General features: G+C 41.5%; 1 protein-coding gene across 3 annotated transcripts in view; it reads left to right on the top strand.

The window, feature by feature from the left end:
* opn4xa (opsin 4xa) overlaps positions 1–15,374 on the top strand; it is a 48,568-nt gene extending 33,194 nt beyond the window's left edge. The window contains exons 4-10 of one of the 3 annotated variants that reach the window (XM_087268733.1): positions 2,100–2,303; positions 4,007–4,178; positions 6,272–6,433; positions 9,418–9,525; positions 11,260–11,431; positions 11,753–11,899; positions 13,697–15,374. In XM_087268733.1, coding sequence (XP_087124859.1) covers positions 2,100–2,303; positions 4,007–4,178; positions 6,272–6,433; positions 9,418–9,525; positions 11,260–11,431; positions 11,753–11,899; positions 13,697–14,047 — 1,316 coding nt within the window. In that variant the 3' untranslated portion in view covers positions 14,048–15,374. 3 annotated transcript variants of the gene reach the window in all.
* Positions 15,375–15,930: the final 556 nt, after the last annotated feature.

Raw genomic sequence — 15,930 nt, 5'->3', positions numbered from 1 at the left:
CTTTCCCCTGTTTTTCGGTACAAAAACCTGAACATTGTTCATGAAAGACATCAAACTAGCAATATAATAGCTCTTATTTTATTAAAACCAAGTTTAGCTGATGAGAAAAGTCTCCAAATTCTGACCTTACTTGTTTCAAGCCTCAAAATGCACCTCAGGTCTGTTTTAGGCAAGGCAAGGCAAGTTTATTTATATAGCACATTTCATACACAGTGGCAATTCAAAGTGCTTTACAAACAGGGATAAAAAAGACAAGTTTAGGAACATAAAATGCAGACAATAAAAATGATTAAAAACAAATTAAAATGAGTTAAAATAGGTTATAAAAGAATGAAAAAGAAAACGAAAAACATAATAGTGCGATCTGTCGGACATAGTGTATATTAGCATTAAGATTATCTTGATAATTCACATCCAAAATAAAAGTTTGTTTTGACATTATGTGTGTGTATTTTATATCTACACTACCTGACAAAAGTCTTGTCGTCGATGCCAGTTGTAAGAGCAACAAATAATAACGTGACTTCTAGTTGATCATTTGGAAAAGGTGGATTTTTCTGATGGATCATCTGTTGAGCTGCAATCATCACAGATACTGCAGAAGACCTACTGGAACCAGCATGAAGCCAAGATTCTCAGAGAAATCAGTCAAGTTTGGTGAAGGAGAAATCATGGTTTGGGGTTCCATTCAGTGCGATAGATCTGCAACATCAACAGCCTGAGGTATCAAGACATCTGTGCTGCCCATTACATTACAAACCACAGGAGAGGGACAATTCTCCAGCAGGATAGCGCTCCTCATACTTCAGCCTCTTCAGCATGTCTGGGGTAAGATGAAGGAGGAGGCGTTAAAGATGAACACAAAGACTCTTGATGAACTCTGGGATCCTGCTGAAGGCTTTCTTCGCCATTCCAGATGACTTTATTAATCAGTGATTTGAGTCATTGAGTCATTGTTCACGCGAACACAGCTACTGCGCTCGTGCATCCAGGTTAATCATGAACAACACAGTGCGCATGCGCTAGTTGCACTATCGTGGACTGATTATGTTTCAATCAAGGTTTATATGCATCAAATACATAACATCTGTGCCAAACATCTCAACTGACGAACATATTAACAATAATACAAGCCTATAGCCCAATTAAATTGGCATGTTACAGCCCTAATGAGTATGATTATGTAAAACTCCATTTAGATACATATTGCAATGATTTGGGGTACTTACTTAGCGATGCACGCACACATATATGCACAATCCTTAAATGCTCTGCTGATTTGGACTCTGTAATACCTGTTTTATAACTTTAAACTATCAACAACAACCACTGAGCTATATTCCATCGTTCTTCCCGCTCAGTGGTGGATTTTGGCATAGTCCATTTCACGTGAGATGGCGGGGGGTGAGTGGAAGAAACCAAGTCGCGAGGGGAATATTTTCTATAGAAATAATTTATGATTTCTGATGTGGCCGGGTAGCAATTGTTCCATGGACCGGTCCGCCGCCCGGTGGTTTGAGACCACTGAGGTAGTGTATTTGTTATGAACAGTTAAAGTCAGAATTATTAGCCCTCTTGAATTTATACAACCCCTATATATTTTATTTCCCAATTTATGTTTAACAGAAATATTTGTCAACGCATTTCTAATCATAATAGTTTTAATAACTCATCTCTAGCTGATTTCTGTTTTCTTTGTCATGATGACAGTAAATAATATTAGACTAGATATTCATCAAGACACTAGTATTCTGCTTAAAGTGAGATTTAAAGGCTTCACTAGGGTAATTAGGGTAAAGTTAGGGTAATTAGGCAAGTCATTGTATAACAGTGGTTTGTTCTGGAGACAATCCAACACTAATATTGCTTAAGATGGCTAATAATATTGACCTTAAAATGGGTTTAAAACAATTAAAAACTGCTTTTATTCTAGCCGAAATAAAACAAATCAGACTTTCTCCAGAAGAAAAAATATTAAAGGAAATACTGTGAATAATTCCTTGCTCTGTTAAACATCATTTAGGAAATATTTGAAAGAGAAATTGGCAGGGGGGCGAATAATTCTTCAACTGTATGTATATATGCGCTTTTTCATGCAGGCTGTAAGATGTACGCCTTCTGCGGAGCTCTGTTTGGGATCACATCCATGATCAACCTTCTGGCCATTTCTATCGACCGCTACATCGTGATCACCAAACCACTGCAGGCCATCCGCTGGACATCGGGACGGCGAACACTCATTATTATCCTCGTGGTCTGGATCTACTCGCTGGCCTGGAGTCTGGCGCCACTTATAGGATGGAGTGAGTAATTGTTCGTAATGGAGCCTGTTCATAACTTTAATTAGGGAGAAAATTTTTAAGTATCAGCCATGTCAGTCCTAAATTTATTTTTTAGTTGATAGGAAGTAAAATGTTATGTGTAGTGAAGTAGACTCCTGAATAGCGGAGATCAATTCATTCATTCATTTTCTTGTCAGCTTAGTCCTTTTATTAATCCGGGGTCGCCACAGCGGAATGAACCGCCAACTTATCCAGCAAGTTTTTATGCAGCGGATGGTCTTCCAGCCGCAATCCATCTCTGGGAAACATCCACACACACACACTCATACACTACAGACAATTTAGCCTACCCAATTCACCTGTACTGCATGTGTTTGGACTGTGGGGGAAACCGGAGCACCCGGAGGAAACCCACGCGAAGGCAGGGAGAACATGCAAACTCCACACAGAAACACCAACCATCGAGGTTCGAACCAGCGACCCAGCGACCTTCTTGCTGTGAGGTGACAGCACTACCTACTACTGCGCCACTGCCTCGCCCATTAGCTGAGATCAAACCACACACTATCATAAAATAGTGTTAGTGGGTGGAAAAAATCTCGGAAAGAAAAGACTTTAAAAACACTTGAACACAATGACAAATGAGAAAATATTTGTTAAATATGTATTAACTAAAAGTATTTGTTATGCAAAAACAGATTTAGCCATTTTATATATTTTTAAAATATTATTTTTTTAAATATTTAAAGAGTTTAAACATATATTTGGCTAATTATTTTCTAATAAAACACATTTAATTTGTAACACTGGAGTAAAATCTTAATTTATAGTCCACAAGTTTAAAAACTGTTATGATCACCAGCAATCTAGCAGTAGCAGATCGCTGGAGAACTACAAATCTGCCACTTTACCGAACTACAAATCCCATCATACCTGATTCTCCTTGATTACACACACACACACACACACAGCTGGTAACTCATCATGGACTGATATCCTGGACTATTTATACACCACACTTACACACACAGTGTGCTGAGTCTTGTTTTACGTTTTCATTTGTCTAGTCTTTCAGTGCCTATTCGCTATTTGTACCGATCACTTTGCCCGTGACCTCGACTACTCTTCTGGATTGTCTTTTATATTACCGTTTGCTCCTGCTTGACCCCTTAATTCAATCATATTGACCTTATTAAATATTGAGCCAGACCACACTCCAGGCCAATGGTTAGGAGGTCATGATAGACAGAGTGGGCAAATTTGGCCAGGATGCCAGGGTTAAACCCCTACTCTTTTTCCAAGGACATCTTGGGATGTTTTAATGAGCTCAGAGAGTCAGAACCTCGGTTTAACATCTTATTCGAAAGATTGTGCTCACTGGGCAGTATAGAGTCCCCATCACTATACTGGGGCATTAGGACCCACACAGACTGCAGGATGATCGCCCCCTGCCCCTTCCAGCAGCAACCTCGCTTTCCCATGTGGTCTCCCATCCAGGTACTGACCAGGCACAGCCCTACTTAGTTTCAGTGTGTGACCATGTGAGAGTTGCAGAGAGCTATCTGCCAACAAGTCCAGCTCCCTAACCATTAAAACACAACTGCCCCATGTAAGTGATAATAGAAAGTGTGCAGTTAAGAGGAGCATGAAGATATAGAAATGCTGGTCTAATAAGAGAACTGAGTTTGTTTGTTGATCAGGCTGCTTTTGTTTCTCCTGGACAGGTTCCTACATCCCAGAGGGCCTCATGACCTCCTGCACGTGGGACTATGTGACGTCCACTCCTGCCAACAAGAGCTACACCTTGATGCTCTGCTGTTTCGTGTTCTTCATTCCTCTAGGGATCATCTCGTACTGCTACTTCTTCATGTTCCTCGCCATTCGGAGCGCAAGCAGGTACACCGGGTTGACATGCACATTCTCTTGGGGCCGGTTGCATCATGATGACAGTACATAATATTTCACTCAATGTTTTTCAAGACACTGGTATTCAGCTTAAAGTGCAATGTTAACAATTAGGGTAAAGTTAGGGTAATTAGGCAAGTGACTGTATAACAGTGGTTTGTTCTGGAGACAATCCAAAACTAATATTGCTTAAGGGGCTAATAATATTGACCTTAAAATGGGTTTAAAACATTTAAAATCTGCTTTTATCCTAGCCGAAATAAAACAAATAAGACTTTCTCCAGACGAAAAAATATTATAGGAAATACTGTGAAAAATTCCTGAATCTGTTCAACATCATTTGGGAAATATTTGAAAGAGGAAAAAAACTAATAATTCACTGGAGGGCGAATAATTCTGCCTTTAACTCTATTGTGAATGCATAATGCAATAAGTTTACTGCATTTTTGTTAATAATTTATATTAATTAAAAAATTTTCACTACTAAATGTCTTTATACATCATAATAAATGTCATAGAAAACAAAGTTAGGCAACTTTTTATTATAGTAGTGAACTTGGAATACATGAGGTTATGGTGAACTGCAAATGGATAAGATAATGCTGTAACTCATTCATTCATTCATTCATTTTCTTTTCGGCTTAGTCCCATTATTAATCTAGGGCACAGGTGTCAAACTCCGTTCCAAAAGGGCCGCAGCTCTGCACAGTTTAGTTCCAACCCTGATTAAACACACCTGATCAAACTAATTGAGTCCTTCAGGCTTGTTTGAAACCTACAGGTAAGTGTGTTGGAGCAGGGTTGGAACTAAACTGTGCAGGGCTTCGGCCCTCCAGGGATTGAGTTTGACACTACTGATCTAGGGTCACTACAGCGGAACAAACCGCCAACTTATCCAGCATTCAACAAGTCCTTTTAGCTACAACCCATCACTGGGAAACAGTACACACTCATTTGCAAACACACACACTACGGTCAATTTTAGGCCAATTTCTCTATAGCGCATTATAGAGGTGCAGTGTTTATAGTGCAGTGTTTAGACTGTTGGGGAAACCCACACCAACACTGGAGGAACATACAAACTCCACACCGAAATGCCAACTGACCTAGCCAGGGCTCGAACCGGCGACCTTCTTGCTGTGAGGCAATCGTGCTACCCACTGTGCCATCCTGTCGCCTCATAACCCACATAGCAAAATTTCTCTGGCCCAGCTCTGGCCCACACAATCAGGTTTTGCTTGGCCCACATGCCGCAGTGAATTACGGTACATGACTGGACCAAATCTGGCTTCCAGACAAGGACCAAACACGGACCATATCTGGGCCAAGTCTCAGCCAAGTTAATAACTCATAACTGGGCCTGAACTGGGCCAGATAGGTTGGTGTGTCACGATTGCAATGAAATTGATAAACCCATGGAGTGATGCGCTTTAGGCACACTATGGGCACGCTTTTTCTTAAAGTGACCTGATTTGTAGAATTTTTTTTCTTTACTCAAAAATGATTTTAGTGTATTTTAAATGTGGGTCAAGACTGGCCAAACTCACATGGCCCACTTATCACATTTTTAAATCTGGGCCAAATACTACGTTTTTCATCTGGCCCAAATCTTGTGTGCCGACTTAAAGACGGTGCCACCTCTGCCAAACCCGGGCCATGTTTGGCCCACATGCTGTATGCCAGTGCCGGATGAATGCCTGCTGTGCCAGCTTTATGCCAAATCTGGGCCAGAATTCTTTGCTACTAGGGAAGTTATTATGGTATAAGTTATTATTATATTATTATAAATTAATGTTGTAAGTTATTATTAATCTTAAATGAGCTTTAACATGTTAGTCTGGAGCCCAAAAAAACCCCACACACACCCCAAAAAATTATGTTGATGCTTGTTCAAATTAAATATTTAAGATGAGCTGATGTACAGCACAATTCTTGGGATATTTTACGTGCAACTTTCATGTTCAATCTGCTTAAATGTGTTATGGTAACTTAATGGATTTGTGCTGGGACAACATTAATGAACTGTTTGGAAACACAACAGGAAACAGTCAGGAACTTCTGTTATTGTTCTCATGTGTGTTCAGGGATGTGGAGAAGCTGGGTAGCCATGTGAGGAAGACCACCCTCATCCAACAGCAGTCCATAAAGACGGAGTGGAAGCTGGCCAAGATTGCGTTTGTGGTCATCATTGTGTTTGTGCTGTCCTGGTCTCCGTACGCCTGCGTCACACTCATCGCCTGGGCTGGGTAACTAGTATATTCAGTCATTCATTTCCCTTCAGCTTAGTCCCTTATTTATCTACTTATTTAGGCTACTATATCCATACAAACTTCTATATTTGTCAGTTTGGCTCTAAAAGAGTGGCCAGTTTCAAGTACAGAGGGGAAAATAGGGATTGAACACATGACTTTTTCCCCTGGGAATAGCATCTCTAAAGGAGCTCTTGACATGGAGTTGAACCATGTTTTAGTAAAAACACAAACAATGCAAACATAAAAATTAAACAAAGCAAAAAATAGGTTGTGTAATAAGAATGAAATGACAGAAGGAGAAAGTGATGATGTAACCCCGCCGGTCTTACGCCACCCAACCCGTTCCGAGCTGGGATCGAACTGGTAAACTTCCGCATGGGAGTCGGTTGCTCTAACAAGGAGGCTAAAGACCATGGCCTCTAAGTCTGTCGCCAGAGCACCTTTAGAGGTCAGGGGAGTGAGGTTTACCTGCACAGCACTGACTAGCTGGCCTCCGTTACACTCACCCCCCAAACCTCCCTCCCATCCGGGTCACGGCACCAATGTAACCCCACCGGTTCTACGCAACCTAACCCGCTCCGAGCTGGTTTCGAACCGGCGACCTTCCGCATGGGAGTTGGTTGCTCTAACAAGGAGGCTAAAGACCATGACCTCTAGCATCTGTCGCCAGAGCACCTTTAGAGGTCAGAGGAGTGAGGTTTACCTGCACAGCACTCACTAGCTTACACTGAGCTACTGAAATGTGTTTAACACTTAAGGCTTTTTTGGGGATGGCAGCTTAAAGACGGAAGCCGCATGCATTGCTCAGGTGTGAGTTTCTCATAGACTTCAACAGAGTGTCTAAATCTTGATGCTTCTGTGTGTCTCGAACGATCAAATCTGAGCTTTATTCTGTATTCTCAATTGGATTCGGGTCAGGTGATTGGCTGGGCCATTCTACAGCTTGATTTTCTTTCTCTGAAAGCATCTGAGAGTCTCCTCGGCTGTGTTTTGGATCAGTGTCTTGCTGAAATGGTTTCATCCTCCTGCCAGTGTAGATGTTGGACTGAAGCAGCTGATCTTCATTTACACTGAGGAAGGGCTGAGGCTTGTTGAAGAACTACTGAGAGATTTCAGCTGCTGTCTGGGCTTTCCATGACGAACTACACCTTCCTTTCTTCATGTGTTCAACACTTTTCCCTGTTTCATTTCATTTTATTACATAGAAATTCATTTGTAAACTAATTAGCTTAGTTTTCTTTGCATATATGGATTTCTTTGCTTGTTCCCAACATCCGAAAATTACAAGTCAGCGGCACCTTTCGGAATATATTTTCAGAAAAAAATGTTGACGTGTTCATTACTTATTTCCCCCACTGTAGATCATCTAATCTCTCGGTGTGGCTTTCTGATGGTCTATTTAAAGAGAGTCAAACCACGCAGAAGATCTGAGAGACTTTCACAGAATTCCAGAGTAAAAAAGACGGCCTTTTATAGAAGTGCTGGCCAAAGTAAAACACACAGTTTCTCCGCTGAATTAAAGGCTGATTGGGTTCACTGAAGTAATACAGACCACATAGAGCGAACAGACACCTCTGCCTTCGAGTGCAGTCTCCTGGAGGATGCGGATAATCAGGCATGGGGGTTTTTTTTTCCGCTCATGTTAACAACACCTCTCGGTCACTTCCATGTCATGTAAACAGCCTCTGCAGGGGTCATCGTCTGCTACTGACCACTCACAAACACTCTTCAGCTTTCTCCAGTGGTCCATCCATCTACGCTTCAACAAGTGATTCTCTGGCTTAGTGTTTTTGGTTTGGTTTTCCAGTACAAATGCATGATAAAAACTATTTTAGACTCATTTTTCATTTGCAGATATTGATAACACTTTAGTTAAGGCCACAAGTCACAGTATTAACAAACTATTAATTAACACTGCTAGCTTAATAAACTACTAATTAGCTGTTTATTAGTCAACCCAGGCTCATTCTGAAAACGTTGTCTCATGGACGTTTCTGGAGATAGTGAAATACTTCCTGGGAGGTATGTATTTTTGCGGTTTTTGTTTTCACGAATCCGCAAGAGGCCACTGTGTGTTTGTATCTCAAATGTCTCTCGGGAGTGTCATTCGCATCCCCGCTGTTCTCGCATACACTCACCAGAGGCCGCTGTTGACCGACTGAATGACGACCAATCGACTGACCCACCCTCCTCCTTCCCTAAGCCCAAACTATTAAAACCCAACCGACAGTGTTTTCAAAAGCAATCCAGAAAAAGTAAAGTCCTCGCCCGGTTTTTACCCCGTTTTCAGATTTTACCACATTCTCACCCTGTTATTTACTTGTTTGTTTCAATTTTTAGCTTTTGTTTTTGTTTTACCTGCTTTCTGGAATCATTCTTCACTGAACTCGAACCTTGTTGGTCAACTCCACCCTGTGTCTCAAGTCCACCGACATACATGTCGAGCTACTGGACAAACTGGTAACAGTGGAAAAGCCATCCATAAGGAGGTAAGCGGTCAGCTGGTAAGCGCGAAAAACAACAACGTCATACCGGCCCACAGTGTTTGTTTTAAAGATGCAGCCATACATAGCTCTGGCTACAAAACTCACGTTCTCCAGAACGGTATATAGGGGTACGTTTTCAGAATGAGCCTGTGTTGAAAAAACGTGATGCATTGTATGGTTTTGTGTGTTCCACATGTGATATATTTGATTTAGACATGATTTTACACATGACTGGACATGCAAAGCTTGTGTGCATTTTTTCTCTCATGTTTTTTTGCCACATTTGTCTGCTATAGTATAATTCATAAACACTATATATATTTTTTCACATGGAAATACTTTAAACACAAAAAATATGTCAGTTTTTTTTCTGCATTACAACAAAATATAGATGATATCCCCATTGCTAATAACAAATAACGCATGAAGGAAACTCCCACATAGATGTCTCCTGGAGATGAAGACGCACTGTGATGTTTGTTGTTGTTTCAGATACAGCCACGTTCTTTCTCCATATTCCAAGGCAGTTCCTGCTGTGATTGCCAAGGCATCAGCCATATACAATCCCTTCATCTACGCCATCATACGCTCCAAATACAGGTGCGTTCAGTTGCCTTATCAAACTCATACAGTTTAACCATATACATTCTAATTATAATAAACAATTTTTTTCAACAATAGTTTTAATAGCTGATTTCTGATAACTAATTTCTTCTATCTTTGTCATGATGACAGCACATAATATTAGACTAGATATACACTAGTGTTCAGCTTAAAGTGACATGTAAAGGCTTCACTAGGGTAATTAGGGTAAAGTTAGGGTAATAAGGCAAGTCATTGTATAACAGTGGTTTGTTCTGGAGACGATCCAAAAATAATATTTAAGTCCACTTAAAATCAAAAATGTACAATGTTTATTTTGCTAGGTCACATTGTTATTCTCTAATGTGAATAATTAATTCATTGTGAAAGTTAAACCACTGAAAAAAATGTTTTGGTAATCTTCAGTGGAAATTTAACTATTTGCCTCCACATTTGGAGTGGCGGTTGAAGTCAACCTGGAAATTAATACCCTCTCTTAATGTTAGTTTGCTATAAGAGAATGATGCACAAGAAGAAAGCTCCGCCCCCTACTCAACATTCTTTTTCAGTTGGAAGTACATCAATACTCAAATAAAGCCCCGCCCCTACTCAATAATCAGTTTAGGCTAAAAGTACATCAACATACTGATCTAAAGCCCCGCCCCCTACCCAATATTCAGTTTCAGTTGGAAGCACATAAACATACTGGAATAAAGGCCCGCCCCCAACTCAATATACAGTTTCACTTGGAAGTACATCAACATACTGAAATAAAGCCCCGCCCCCTACTGAATATTCAGTTTCACTTGGAGGTACATCAACATACTGAAATAAAGCTCCGCCCCTACTGAATATTCAATTTCAGATTTTAGTACATCAACATACTGAAATAAAGCCCCGCCCCTACTCAATATTCAGTACCAGATGGAAGTACATCAACATACTGAAATAAAGCCCCACCCCCTACTCAATATTCAGTACCAGATGGAAGTACATCAACATACTGAAATAAATCCCCACCCCCTACTCAATATTCAGTACCAGATGGAAGTACATCAGCATACTGAAATAAATCCCCACCCCCTACTCAATATTCAGTACCAGATGGAAGAACATCAACATACTGAAATAAAGCTACGCCCCTACTAAATACAGTTTCAGTTTGAAGTGCATCAACATGCTAAAACCCCGCCTCTACTTAATATTTCATTTCAGTTGAATGTACATCAGCATACTGAAATAAAGCCCCACCCTCCTACTCAATATTCAGATTTAGTTAGAAGTACATCAACACACTGAAATAAAGCCCTGCCCCTTTACTCAATATTCCATTTCAGATGAAAGTACATCAACATACTGAAATAAAGCCCCACCCCCTACTCAATATTCCATTTCAGTTGAAGTACATCAACACACTGAAATAAAGCCCCACCCCCTACTCAATATTCCATTTCAGTTGAAGTACATCAACATACTGAAATAAAAGTCTCGGCAACCTTCGGTTCAGACAGACTTTAATTCTTAAGGGGGCTAATATTATGAACCTTAATACTACACTTTTTTTAGAATTAAATACTGATTGTTTTTCCAGACGAAATAAAAGAAATAAGACTCTCTCCAGTAGAAAAATGTTATAGAACATATAGCTCTGTTAAACATGACTTAGGAAATATTTATACAAGAGTATAACACTTTCCTAGTAATGTTGGCTCCCACTGTAATACGACATGTGTGTTTGTAACTGATCTGCAGAGACACTTTGGCCGAGAAGGTACCATGTCTGCATTTCCTAGCGCAGTCATCGCGTAAAGACGTCTCAGTGTCCAACAGCGAGTCTTCCTTCAGGGAGCACATGCTGAGCCGACAGTCCTCGGGGTCAAAGGCCAAGTTCCAGCGCATCTCCTCCATGTCCACAGCAGATACGGTCAGTGCTTCCCCAACAGGAGGGCAAATAAAATCCTTCAAGACGACTAATGTAGAGTATCATGAACTCTGGGTTACACTTTTTTTATTACACACTATGAATCATTTATTAAGCATTAGAAAATAGTTATTTGTTGAGCATTAACTCCTTTAGTAAACAGTTTATTAATACAAATTCAATAGTCAAAGTGTGGAGCTCATGCTGAGTGAAATGCAGAACTCTCCAAAACTCCTCCAGAGCGATCTGAGAATCAAATAGTGTCAGCAAAAGTAGGCTGTCCTAATGTTTTTCCCGTGCCTGAATGTGTTGCATGTGCTCTAGGTCTGGAGTGATGTAGAAATAGACCCTGTGGACCAAAAGAGCCAGACAATCAGAAACTCACAGTCAGCCAGTCTGCTGAGAGACGACAAATGGAAAGCGCAAACCAAACAGGACTATCAGAACGACAGGGAGAGCAGTGAAGAGAAGGTAAGGTGAGGGACTGCACTAAACACACATTATTAAGGTCATTATCAGACAATGATGCTCTTTGAATCCATCTGATTAAGGCTCAGTCTCAATTTTGTGTTTGTGAAGTCTGCACCTTCCCCTGAGCCTGATAGTGTGACTAGGTAGGGAAGGAAACTATCCCTATTACACGTAATCATGTCATCATTAGTGCACATTGTGAGTGCAGCAGGGCAACGCACTAAATGAGTGTTGACATGCTTGTAAATGCATTAAGTTACATTAACCCTTGTGTATTGTTCAAGTTGACTCTCCTTTCTTTGTGTTGGTGGCTGTTTTTGACCCATTGACTCTCATTATAACAACATTTTTTAATTGCACATTAATTTTCTAATAGTTTTCATTCGGGAGTTCACACTTAGCAGATAATCAATAAAGTGTATTTGGCATGCTGTCCCGGGAGAGAGTCCTGAGCTTGTAATATCCTCGAGCCCAGGGCTCCCTCCCGTTAGATCGGCGAGAGGGGAGTTTGAGATCAGGTAGGTTGGGAGAACTCCCCTGCTTGTCGCCGTGTGAGAAGTGTAAACTGGGGTTGTCTTAGTTGATAATTTGGTTTCGTCGATTGGCTATGGCTTATGTTTTTGGACGGTGGGAGGAAACCGGGGAACCCGGGGGAAACCCACGCGAACACGGGGAGAACATGTAAACTCCGCACAGAAACACCGACTAGCCCGATAGGAGGTTGGACCAGCGGTGTTCTTGCTGTGAGGCAACAGTGCTAGCCACTGGGCCTCCGTGTCGCCCTATCGGGAAAAAAAAAAAGGGGGGGGGGGCTTCAAGATGAAGATAATGCTTCCGTAATCATCTAATAGAGCAGATTACGGAGCTAATGAGGTGCCAGCCGTGTTAAGGATCCATTAAGCACGTGATCCTCTCGAAATTAGTTTATGAATAAACCACTCGTTGTGAATTGCATGATAATAAGTCAATCTGTGCTCTGTCGAATTTTGATGTTGAAAATTTAACTCAGCAGTTTAACAAAGTGACTTTTACTGACATTTTATTAGTGAAAAAATTATATTCAGTTGAGAGTACATCAACATATTGAAATAAAGCCCCGCCCCATACTCAATATTCAGTTTTAGTTGGAAGAGCATCAGCATACTGAAATAAAGTCCCGCCCCCTACTCAATATTCCTTTCATTTGGAAGTATATCGACGTACTGAAATAAAGCCCCACCCCCTATTCAATGTTCTGTTAATTAACACACTGAAATAAACCATCGCCCCATACTCAATATTCAATTTTAGTTAAAAGTACATCAACACACTGAAATAAAGCCCCGCCCCTACTCAATATTCAGTTTCAGTTGGAAGTACATTAACATACTGAAAGCCCCGCCTCATTCTCAATATTCAATTTCAGTTGGAAGTACATCATCACACTGATATGAAACCCCGCCCCCTATTCAATATTCTCTTTCAGTTGGAAGTACATCAACATACTGAAATAAAGCCCCACCCTCTATTAAATATTCTGTTTATCAACATACGGAAATAAAGCCCCGCCCCATACTCAATATTCTGTTTCAGTTGGAAGTACATCAACATACTGAAATAATACCCCGCCCCCTATTCAATATTCTGTCTATCAACATACTAAAATGAAGCTCCACCCCCTACTCATTATTCTGTTTCAGTTGGCAGTACATCAACATACTGAAATAAAAGTCTCATCAGTTTCGGTTCATCTGGAGTTGAACTGAATGAAAGCCAGATTGATGTCTATGTTTTGATGAAGTGTTTTGTTTTCTACAGTCTGCAATCACGGACAGTGGCGGCTCCTTGAGCGGCGGAGGCCTTGACTTGGTGTCCGAATCCATCAACATGGCCACTGTCCCTCTCCTCATGGCCAAGAACACTGGAGAGGAGGACCAGGAGGAGGAAGAGGACGAGACTCTGACGGGACAGCAGGACAGCAGGTCTCTGAGCCCCATCAGCAACGACCTGCCTTTTTACCAGGACACAGAGGAGCCACACATCACCCTCAGCCCCACATCAGCGGAGCAGCAAAGCACGGAGACCAGAGAAAACAATCTGATCCTGGAGCTCAAGAGTCTGAACTGCTCCAGTGAACTCCTGGAGTCTGTGGAGAAGTTTCTCTCCTGAGACCCAGAGTTTGTCTCTATCTTCTCCTCCTTCTGCTTCTTCACGTGTGTGTTTTACTGAAGACACGTCACAGTCTTCCACAGAGTTTCACAGCAGCATTATAGCTGACAAAGCTATTTATTTTTGTGCAGGTATTCAGCTATTAACAATAGAGAGGATCAGGGCTAAGGGGTGGTTCTAGGATTTCATCCTGAGGCCCTGATCACACCGAATGCGCTTTTCCATTGAGAGGCGCATCTTTTCAATTGATCTGCGTTTTTGACATCACGTTTTTTCATTCTTCAATGAAATTAAAGCAGAGGCAGGGGTGACAGCAGTGTTTGTGTTGTCAAGATGACTATTATAGATGGAGGAGAAACTAGTGGTCGCTGTTTCGAGGTATACATAGCTGTATGACTTCACAAATCAAGAATATCACAATATTATTAAAGAGCCCCTATTATACATTTAAAAGGGTCATATTTTGGTTTTAAAGGTCTCCAGCAACAGGCTGAACTGCGTGCGAGGTTAAAAAACACATTCGTTGTCTTATAATATGCATTTGTTTTTACCTAATCATCCCAGCGACTCCCTTATGATTCGTTCTCAAACTCCTCCTTAGCACAAAGCTAATCTGCACTGATTGGGCCAATGACAGCCTGTTGCTATTGGTCGACTGCGTTCAGTGTAAGGCAGAGTGAAATGGCCAACAGTATTGAAGTAGTCAGAGTGCAGAGTGTATGTTTGAGCATACCTGCCAACACTCCTGTTTCCATCTCCCGCCACCCTCCCGTTTTGTTATTTTTCCCGGTAAAACTCAACCACTACACCCAGTCACCCCCCACCCAATCCTAAGCATTTTGGTACAGTCTGTGAAACCCCCGGGTGGCCAACATTGTTATAGGATCCGATCGCAAGAGGCGGCCTGAAACAAGCTTCATAGTAGTTACTGACTACACAGTACACATTACCAGTTCTCAGGGCTTAATATTAGAGGTGTGAACCTATACTGGTCTCACGGTTCGGTTCGGTTCGGTTACGGGCTTAATATTAGAGGTGTGAACCTATACTGGTCTCACGGTTCGGTTCGGTTACGATTATCATGCCTTCGATTCGGTTCAATTCGATATTTCGGTGCATCACGGTGCATTGACGATGCTTTCCATATACAGTGTTATACACTGTCTCTCATTCAAACATAAACATAGACAGCACCAAAGAAACAAACACACACACACACACACACACACACAGACACACACACACGCACGCACACAAACACACACACACGCACGCACACACACACACTTAAGCCCTCGTAACAGGGAGAGCTCGCGAAGAGCGGAGCAAAAAAACGAAAGAAAAAAACAAACAAAAAATAAGCACTTTTCCGACGCTGAGAGCTCCTCTCAGCGCGAGCTATCCCGGCTAAACACATATTGCGAGGGCTTATACAGAGCAGTGCTTGTGGAGCGAAAAAAAGGAAAGACAGCTGTGAAACATAACCAGCTTTGTCTTTCTGTAGGAAACACACTTTAGATCTTTTTAGGGTAAGAGGTTTTTGAGTTATTGCCGTCTATAACTGAATGTGTGTCAGGAATATCGAAAACAAAACCAACTGAACCGCGCTCCTTTCTGGCGCCCTCCTGGATGTACAGCGCCCTTAGCATTTGCCTATGGTGCCTATGCCACGGGCCGGCCCTGAGTTGGCTGAGTGTTGTAAATACTCGCGCTCACCTCCCTCGCGACAGAGCGCATAGGAGATAAATGACGTCAGTACACAATAACCGGTTATGATTATTACTAAACCGATACCGAATTGTCCTCGTCTGCATCGCGGTGCACCAAAGAAACAATTAATTTTGACACCCCTACTTAATATGTGGCACCACAGAGGCACCTCT

Source organism: Danio rerio, chromosome 10 (assembly GCF_052040795.2).
Source record: "Danio rerio strain M-AB ecotype USA chromosome 10, GRCz13ab, whole genome shotgun sequence".
Taxonomy (NCBI): domain Eukaryota; kingdom Metazoa; phylum Chordata; class Actinopteri; order Cypriniformes; family Danionidae; genus Danio; species Danio rerio.
This window is presented reverse-complemented; position numbering and strand designations above follow the sequence as displayed.